This window comes from Mastomys coucha, unplaced genomic scaffold, assembly GCF_008632895.1.
Source record: "Mastomys coucha isolate ucsf_1 unplaced genomic scaffold, UCSF_Mcou_1 pScaffold18, whole genome shotgun sequence".
Classification (NCBI taxonomy): domain Eukaryota; kingdom Metazoa; phylum Chordata; class Mammalia; order Rodentia; family Muridae; genus Mastomys; species Mastomys coucha.
In genome coordinates, this window is record NW_022196900.1 from 8,139,643 (window position 1) to 8,149,579 (window position 9,937).

The 9,937-nt window shown below is 48.2% G+C and overlaps 1 protein-coding gene across 2 annotated transcripts in view; it reads left to right on the forward strand.

Moving 5' to 3' along the window:
• The window catches only part of Galnt12 (polypeptide N-acetylgalactosaminyltransferase 12), a 27,916-nt gene that overhangs the window by 2,918 nt on the left and 15,061 nt on the right, over positions 1-9,937 (forward strand). The window contains exons 1-3 of one of the 2 annotated variants that reach the window (XM_031377348.1): positions 2,070-2,258; positions 5,550-5,719; positions 9,278-9,467. In XM_031377348.1, the coding sequence (XP_031233208.1) occupies positions 2,236-2,258; positions 5,550-5,719; positions 9,278-9,467 (383 nt within the window). In that variant the 5' untranslated portion in view covers positions 2,070-2,235. Of the gene's footprint in view, positions 1-2,069; positions 2,259-5,549; positions 5,720-9,277; positions 9,468-9,937 lie in introns of those variants that run through there. The other variant, XM_031377347.1, reaches the window with a different exon arrangement.

The following is a 9,937-nucleotide window of genomic DNA, read 5'->3' on the forward strand; positions in this document are numbered from 1 at the left end:
AAAAAAAAAAAAAAAAACAGCTTACAACGCAGGGAAAACCGTTATTAACATTTTGCTGTGTATCTGTCTAGACTTTTTCCAAGTATAGAAACAGACTTTGGAAAATATACACGTGTGTGGGTGAGAGAGAACATGAGCGTACACGCAAACTCCCAAGTTTTCCTGTCTTCGCATTGCCTTTTGTAGCCATGCCTCAGGAGACAAAGCCTGAGGCAACCCAGGGACGTCTGCTTCAGCTTTTGCTGGCGAGTGCAAGGTCTGGCAAGGTCAGATCAGCAAAGGGACTTTTGGGAAGTTGCCTTTGCTTTTTTAAGATGCAGTGAAGGATCTTACAGTTGCAGGCATGGCTTTGTTTTGTTAGTTCAGGGCTGACTGGAGGAGGAAACAAGGCGCCCATGGATTGTGATGCAGTCAGTGGAGGTTCTAGATAGCAGCACAGTAAATTCGTGGTTTCAGGGTTCACAGTCCCTTCACCAGTGCCTCTCATTTGATGCTAGTAAGGAGGGAAGATTTTACTCCCAGATAGCAGGCCCGAGTGGGGAGCCACATAGCTGGGCTCTGCTGTCCTAGGGAGTTCTTAAAAACTCTCAGTGCCAGAGACTCTAGAACAATGAAATCAGAGTTTCCGCCTCTCTGATGTGTGACCTGGCTGGAAGCTGCTGACCTAGTTGTTGTGGTTTGCTAGCTCAGAGGAATCGTGGTATGACGGAAATTAGAGGAAGTAATTAATAATAAGTGCGTTGAAATTAGCAAGGATTATGTTACAGGCCAAGAGCTGCTAACATATATTACACTAGGAAAAAAAAAAGTGTCGATTGAATACAGTAATGAGATGATTGCTGAAATGTGGTTACCCCTCACTTTCTGATCTAGGTAGCAGGAGATAAAGTGGAGTGACTGTGTTGTGGTGGTTGTCCTCCGACCCGTATCTGGAAATGCCATGTGTGCCAACACTAGCCAGCACCCAACTGTCTGCTGCTGACTAAAGGAGTGAGCTTTCTTGACCTTGTTTCCATTTCTTGACCTTGACTGCTATAGCTAGGTGTGTGTCTAGGCTCAGGGATCAGGACTTGGGATGTCAGCGGGTCTCAGAGTCTCAGAGTAACTCCACATAGTTGTCTGCAAGACCGAAAGTGCCCTTCTGAGCTGGCAGGAGGAAACTGGTGGGACTTTTCTTTTGAGAATAAATAAGAGAGCTTATTTGCTCCTCTGTGTGTGTGTGTGTGTGTGTGAGAGAGAGAGAGAGAGAGAGAGAAAGAGAGAGAGAGAGAGAAAGAGAGAGAGAGAGAGCGCACGAGCTTATCTGCTCTAGCAAAATTACCTTTGTAAAGCATTCCATATCAAGTAGACATTTCTTTTGCTTTTCAAAAAGGATTGCAAAGCATAGGATATTTTCTTATTCTTTGTCAGGCCCGCTTGTGGCCTTTAGCCAGCGATTCAGATCCACAGAATCTCCTCAGCTCTGGATCCATTTTCCCACTCATTCTGGACCTATATGTTTTAGGTATATCACTAAATAGCATTTCATATGTCATTAAAAAAACTGGGGCCGGGAAGATGGCTCAATTACTAAAGTGCTTGGCACACAGGATAAGGATCTGAGTTAGAATATCCACTTCAGTGTTAGGCATCCTCATGTGTCTTAGTAACTGTCCTATTGCTGCGAAGATACAGTGTGGCCAAGGCAACTTATAAAAGAAAGCATTTAGTTGAAGCCTTGCTTACAGTTTCAGAGGGTGAATCCATGATCATCATGGTGGGGAGGGTGGTGGCTGGCAGGCAGGCCCAGCACTGGAGTAGCTGAGACCTCATATCTGAAAATTGGTGGTGCAGGGAGAGAGAGAGAGAGAGAGAGAGAGAGAGAGAGAGAGAGAGAGAGAGAGAGAGAGAGCCTGACTGCCCGCCCACCCCCCAGTGACACCTCTTCCATCAAGGCCACACCCTCTAATCTTTCCCCAAACAGCTCTGTCTACTCAGGAGAAGCTTTCAAATATAAGCCTGTGGGGGCCGTTCTCATTCAAACTACCACATGGTGCATTCCTGTGGTGTAGAGAGCTGTATCTACTGAGTCTTAACAACCATCAGTCTTCATGGGAACTTTTAAGAGACCCTTAAGCTAAGGGCTGTTAATTGAAGACATTCCCTTAAAGGAGAGGAGGGGTAAGCAGAGTCATTGGACCCTCACCTGAGACTCTACTGCACCTTCCAGACTGTATATAATTCTGCCCTAGTAGCATGTGGCCTCTTGGTCTCCAAAGGTAATAGTGTCTAGTACAGGGAAGGTTGGTTGAAGGGGAGACTCCACCTGTGGGGCTATGGGGACGTCGTCCTTTATGCTGTGTGCGGTGAGACTTTCTGGTAGTGTGGCTGGAGTCACCTGTGCTCCTTAGATTATCCTCACCTGTGTTCTGTAAGTAAACCCAACTAATTTAATGTTTAACAAGTTGGACTTTGATGAAATCAAACTTTGGTCTTTTTTTAGTGCCCAATAAAGAAGGGGTATTTGGGACAAGGAGAATATCCAGGCTGAGACCAGCCTAGGTGATGTAGCAAGGTCCTAATATTCTCTCTCCCTCTCCTTCTTCCTCCCCCATCTCACACACACACAGAGTCATTGACTTTTAAGCAGATGTTTATATCATTTATATTTATTGTGCTCATTGATACCTTTGGATTTGATTATGCCATTTATGTTATGTTATACTTTCTATTTGTTCTGTTCTTGTCTTCTGTTACTTCTTCATTTGGTTTTGTTTTACAATACAGGGCTTCTCTGTATCTCAGGCTGCCCTGGAACTCACTGTCATCCCCCTGCCTTAGCCCCTCAAGTGCTGGGATTACAGGTGTGACACACCGCACCTGGCTTATTGCAATATTTTTGTTTTGTTATTTTTTTGAGATGGGGCCTCACTGTGTAGATCTGGCTGGTCTGGAGCATCCCGTATGGCTAGTGATGGTATTGAACTCCTGATCCCCATGCCTCTACTGCCTCTACCTCTGCAGTGTTTGGATCTTATGCCAGCACTCATGGTGTTGTGTTCTGCCTCAGTCTCTGCCTGTCTCAGGCCACTGATGTGAATACAGCAATGTTGGTCTAAGGGTCTCTCAGCTTGGGCTTGCTTGGGCTTTATTTTGAAGGATAGATTGCCAAAATATTTCATAATTTAAGTAACGATGGCTATTTATTATTTTACGTTTCTGTGGTCAGGGCTTAGGAGTACCGTAGATGGGTGGGTCTGGGTCAGAGTCTCAGAAAGTTTCAGCCAACATGATGCCTGGGTCTTGGTCATTTGAACCCATGATGGGGCTGGAGATTGTGACCCCCGAGATGGCACACTTTCCTGGCTGTTAGCGCCAGCAGTCTCCCCATGGGGCTGCTTGAGCATTTCACAACATGGCAGCTGGCTTTCCTGGGCCACACTACGTTGTAACATGCAGGAAATATCACCACCACCACTGCCCTCTTTTTCCTCTTCCTCGTCTTCTTCCTTCTCCCTTCCTCCTCCTCTTCCTCCTCTCTCCCCTCCCCCTTCCTCTTCTTCTTGATGTCTTCTCTTTTTGTGCGGTAGTTTGAAATATACAATTTTTGCTTTATTCTTTGATGTTATTCCATCTGAGGCTGGATTGAACTCTCTCCTTAAAATCAACCAGACTTCCCTTGTGTGGCTTACTAGATTTTCCTGATGCTGGTGCTGTTGTGTCCAAGAATTGCAGCCTGGGGTCTGAGGATATCACTCCTGCCTGGCTTCACGACAGCAGAATGTCCCTGCTGCTGCAGCTGAATCTTCCTTGAGTGCCTGAGCAGGGCCCAGTGCAGCAGGGATGAGAATGTCGAGCTGGCTGAGGAGAAGAGCAGCCTCCTGCCCCACACAGAGTCCCTCAAGAGGCCATTTGTGAATCTAGAGAAGCCATTACAGTGATTCTAGAGCCAGGCCATGGCCACAGAGCCTCAGGGATCACTGCAGGAGTGGTTGTGGCATTTATCCTGGGGACTTGGAATCTCCTAGAAGGCCCTGGGAAGGAGAAGGGGAAATTGCTGTTTGGTAGGAAGGAGTGCCATATAAGATGCTCCTCTGTTGGATACAAGAAGTGAGCCAGGATATAGACTTGCGAAGAAGACCATTGGATATAGACATCCACTCTATTCACAGCCCTGTGCTCTGTGAGCTGAGCATGCTGTTTGATGTTTCTAAGCCTCATCTTTAAAACCAAACCTGTGAAGCTGCCCAGGATACATGTTTTTATTTTTAATTGTATGTATGTGTATGTGTGTTCTGACAGGCCCAGAGATGTTGGATCCCCTGGAGCTAGAGTTACAGGTGTTGTAAGCCTTCTATTATGGGTGCTGGGAACCAAACTGGGTCATCTGCAAGAGCAGAAAGCACCCATAACCACAGAGCTATCTCTTCTGCCAGGAAGTAGTCTCAAAGGTTAAGATTAAATACTGGATTTTATGTATGAGGGTCCCCACCTCCTTTTCACCCCTGGAGCCCCATGTTTAGGGCATCCCTAAAATGAATATGTTCTGTAACCTTTCTGGTTCATGGAACTATGTCACCAGCCTGCTTAGTGTCTCTCTCATCTGTCACTCGCCTGCCTTTTGAGGCTTTCTCTTGGAGGCCAGGAAAGGGGTAGCTTGGCTGCTCTTCAGTGCTTATCTTCTCTTGGTGAAGAGCTCATCCCCTGGCATGGTCCCAGTGTCTAAACTGGTGGCTCTGATATCATCAACACTTCCTGCTGACAGTTTCTAGGCATCGCCCCATTGTGAGGGCCACGGCTCTGAGGTGGTTCTGAGAATAGATTGCTGTATTGACTAGGATCTTTCAGTGCACAGTGACAAACCCTGAGCAAGCATTGACTCCCAGGAGTGTTAGTCACGCCTCCTCCCCAGGGTTAGATGGGCTCAGTTTCACCCCCAGAAGCTGTCCCCTAATATTGTAGCCATGTATCTAGTTTATGCGCTCGGCTTCCCACCTTTGGGAAGTGTAGTGACTCCTGGATGCTAAGGAAGGAGGGCACAGTCCTTGGGTGGCAAGAATCGTGTGACCTGCACCTCTTGAAATGGAGGAGACCCTGTGCTGGAGGAGCTCTGTGTGGCCGCCAGCTCTCCAGGACAGATATTTTCCTTCCTAGAGGAAATCAGGGCTAAGCTGCTTTTGGAGAGCATGGGGTGGGGGGAGGTTTCCAAGAAAAGAAGGGAGGAGGAAGCAGGAGCTGCCAGGAGGAGAGAGCAGTCTGAGCCAAGCAGGGATCAGAATGGGGTGGACAGATAGCATAGCCGAGGCCCGACTGAGTAATGGTCTCCCTTCCTGGGATTCTGTCTAGTTTGTGTGTTTCCCAAGTCTTGATACTGCGTTACAGTTTGAAACCAGTATCCCATAAGCTGGTGTTGTTATGGTTACACATTTTCTTAAGCATCTTCTGGGGCTCTGTGGGAGATTCTCTAGCAGATTATTTCCCAGGAGAAGCCTAAAGATGGTGACCCAAGTCTCCATCATCACTCTGTCTCCTCTGGCTTTTCTGTTGTTGACGTTACATTCTGTTTACAGGTGCAGAGAGGTGAAATACAATTATGAGAACCTGCCCAAGACTTCTGTTGTCATAGCATTTTATAATGAAGCCTGGTCCACACTCCTTCGGACAGTTTACAGTGTTCTTGAGACCTCCCCTGACATCCTGCTGGAAGAGGTCATTCTGGTAGATGACTACAGTGACAGAGGTAAGCCCTGTGTCGGGGCTAGGGTGAAAGGGGGAGAGAAGAGGGGCTAAGTGTGCCTGGTAATAATTTGGGGCATACTCTAGGGTCAGCTATTGGCCAGCAGGGAGAGCAGGCTGTACGGGGAGCTCGGCCAAGTCAGGGAGGGCCTTGGAAGTCACCATAAGGTATTGAGATTTCAGGAGCCTGGTAGGAGCCACCCAGAGAGCTTTAGAGGGACAGGTGGGTCATCAAGAGGTCAATGTGCTCTGTGAGGAATGGCCAAGGGCAGGGGCAAGGCTGGGCAGGGATGGAATGGGGAAGGGGAGGGTGAACACAGGACAGCCTCCGCTTAGCTGCTACTAGTGCATCCATGGAGTGACCTTAACCACTAGGTCTTAGTTGACTGACTAAAGTAGGGACTTGTTGGGCTTAGCTGAGGAGAAGTGTCAAGAATGCAGCAGCCGAGATAACTGGGCATCATTACAATGTAAAACCATGTTATCATCCTGTGCCATCATGCCCTCAGCGGCTGCTACCTGTGGGCTGTGGGCTGGGCCATCTGGCTGCAGGACAGAGTGTACTCAGACCTATATGTGCGTTGGGCTATTCTCACAGACGTTCTGAATTACAGAGGTTCCCCTGGGGTGACAGGGGTTTGGTATAATAGGTCAAGATGATGTCTGGGCTTGTCCCCTTCTAACACGTCTCCTCTCTGGGAGAGAGCAGCTCCAGTCTGCCTGGCCTGGCCTAGCACCTCACATGCCACTCATTCTGATCTGCCAGAAAAGTTAAAAGGATGCAAGGGACTTACACTTTCTCTTAGAAGTTCCCTACCATCTTCCGTCAGGCAGAATGTCAGACAACAGCCACACCCAGCCGCAAGGGAAACTAGAAATTACAGTCTTTATTCTGGTGGCTGTGAGCTCAGCTCGAATCCCCGGCAGGGAGGAGGCTGCAGCCTGGGGTCCCTGAACTCCAGGTCAAGGATCCCCGGGTCTGAGGCAAGCTCTACCATGGTCTGAGCACGCCAATCATGGTACCTTGGGAAGGCACTCTTTTCCTCAGAACTGCAGGTCACCACACCTATGTCAGAAAATATAAAAAATATAAAAAACATGAAAAAATAAATGAGGTTCCGTGCAGCCCACTCATACGTCACACTGAGGGCTTGGATCCTGTGCTTACCCAGGGACTCCACAGCTTTGAGCTCCGGCCTTAACGAGTTCAGCCTCTATAAATATGGAAGTAATAATAATTCCTACGGTTTAGGATTACTCACTGTGAGGATTAAGTGAGATGAGGCTAGGGATGTGTGTTGGTGCCTGGAAGATACTTAAACTTTGTGAAATGATAAGTTCTGTTTGTATGAAATGGTGTCAGATTTGTCAGCTTAGAGCTTGCCTACTATACCAACACCAATTACAAACCAAATGGACTGACATCAACATCAGGACCAAAAGTCAAGCATCAGATTGCTTAGATTATCTGTTTGGAATTAGACAGCTCCCGAGCAGGCAGGAAGTACAGACAATGTGCACTCCTTCACAGTGGGGAGTGTTGAGCCACCACTGCTCTTCCTGTCGTGGCCACAAGGGAGGAGCCAAAAGGCCTGGGATGCCCTTGGCAGCTCCACTTGCCTTCTCTTTGCTTACCAGAGTGATTGTGGGGGTAAGGGGCAAGGGTTTGGGGGTTGACTCCTCAGCCTAGACAGCAGCACAGGCCCACCCACCATCAGTTCTGGCAAACCCGCCTGAGCACAGGCAGCCACACCTGTGCCCACATCACACTGTGTGTGGTTAACTGGCACGGCGTGGCTTGCAAAATCCCCTTCTTCATTTCTACTGTCAGCTCACAGGCAGTCATTTAGAACTTAAAAGGAAAACCAGTGAGAAATGTTTATAAGTGTTAAGCAGATTTAGAGAAATGTTTTCATTAATTCTGAAATGATGTGAGAACTTTGGGTGGTGAGGGAAATGCTCTTTCTTCCCTCTCTTTGGCCCAAGTTGGTTCCCACCACCCTCCCAAGACCCTCTAGGGTATGACTCCTTGTCCTGGAATTAGGAGACCTAAGGCTAGTTGTGGCTTGCCATCTTCATGTCTAACCTCTTCTGCAGACAGAGATGTGCACACCCCCTGACAAGCTGTGCTAGCTGCTACCCTTAGAGTGCTTATTCCAAATAAAGAAAATGTTTACTACCATAATCACTGTTTTTATAAAAATGATGTCTTGGACAGCTTTCTGTCGCTGTGACATTACCTGACGCAGGCCACTTAGGTGGGAGAAGACGTTTCTTTGGCTTATAGTTTGGGGAGTTCAATCTCTCAGCTTCAGCCTGTAATAGTGGAAGGTATTGGTGAGAAGTTATACTTCCCAGGCTGGGGCTGGGGGTAGAGGGTGTGGCAGGAGTCCTGTGTCCCCCTGGAGTGCACTCTCACAGCAACCTCAGGGCCTCCCCATAGGCCCCGCCTCCTAAAGGTTCTACCAGCTCCCGTCAACACCATCCTGATGATGAACCGTTAAGCACAGTGCTATTCCATAGAGGCAAGGGATCATATTCAGTGAGTTTCAGTTTTTTAAAGATTTATTTTATTATTTATTTTATGTGTATGAGTACACTGTAGCTGTACAGATGGCTGTGAGCTATCATGTGTGTGGCTGCTGGGAATTGAACTCAGGACCTCTGCCACCCCGCTCGCTCCGAGTCCTGCTTGCTCCGGTGTAATTCACTGTAGCTGTCTTCAGATGCACCAGAAGAGGGCGCCAGATCTCATTATGGGTGGTTGCTGGGATTCGAACTCAGAGCAGTCAGTGCTCCTACCCGCTGAGCCATCTCACCAGCCCTGGGTTTCAGTTTTAAATGTGCACAAGTCAAACTATGAAGGAGTTTTAAATAAAGGTTTGTTTGGTGGCTGGGGAGTGGGCTCAGTCACTTGCTGTTCTACCAGAGGACCTGGGTTTTGTTCCTAGCACCTATCTGATGCCTTATTATAGTCTGTCACTACAGTTCCAGAGGATCTGACACCCCATTTTGGCCTCTGCAGGCACCAGACATGCAATTCTTGTATGAATATATAGGTAGGCCATACACATAACATTAAAGATCAATGTTTGTGCGTGTGTCTGAGTGTATATATGTGCATCATATGCACTTGGTGCCCTTGGAGGCCAAAAGAGAGTGTTGGACCTCCTGGGATTGGAGTTACACACAGTTATGAGCAGCCTGATGTGGGTACTGGAAACCCGGATCCCATCCTCAGGAAGGGGACCTTGTATTTTTAATAACTGAGCCCTCTCTCCAGTCCCTTATGAAATACTTCTTAGCATCGGTTTTATTGAGACATATTCAGGCACCATAACACTCACCCACTTACAGCACTCACCCACTTACATGATTGAGTGTCTCTGCAGACAGGTCTCCTCGAGCCTGACCTTAGTTCTGGGGATCCTGAGTGACGAAGAAAAGGAGACTTCTATACTTGTCATTTGAGGGGATTGGGGAGACACTGGATGGTGGGGGCTGGGATATGTGCTCTGCCGGGGATGTGGAGCAGTGACCACTGTTCTGTTTGTGTCCACAGAGCACCTGAAGGAGCGCTTGGCCAATGAGCTGTCACAGCTGCCCAAGGTGCGCCTGATCCGTGCTAGCAGGAGAGAGGGCCTAGTGAGAGCTCGGCTGCTGGGAGCCTCTGCGGCCAGGGGCGAAGTGTTGACCTTCCTAGACTGTCACTGTGAATGTCATGAGGGGTGGCTGGAGCCTCTGCTGCAGAGGTGTGTGAGACACCCACGGGGGGTGGGTAGGGGTGCTTGGGTGACAGGGACAGATTCATCTTGGCTGCTGGGGGGTGTCAGCCCACATCTGGTACCCTTCAGCAAGATCTCTGTGATGGTACAATGGTAAATGAAGTGGCATGTGAAAGGTGCTTAGATATGGCAGCTTGTGGGGGAAGGCTACAGTGCCAGCTTCCTCATCTTCTTTTTTTTTTTTTTAAAGATTTATTTATTTTGTTTATGAGTACACTGTAACTGACTTCAGACACACTAGAAGAGGGCATCAGATCCCATTACAGATGGTTGTGAGCCACCATGTGGTTGCTGGGAATTGAACTCAGGACCTCTGGAAGAGCAGTCAGTGCTCTTAACCACTGAGCCATCTCTCCAGCTCCCAGTGCCAGCTGCTGCTGCTGCTGCTGCTGCTGCTTCTGCTTCTTCTTCTTCTTCTTCTTCTTCTTCTTCTTCTT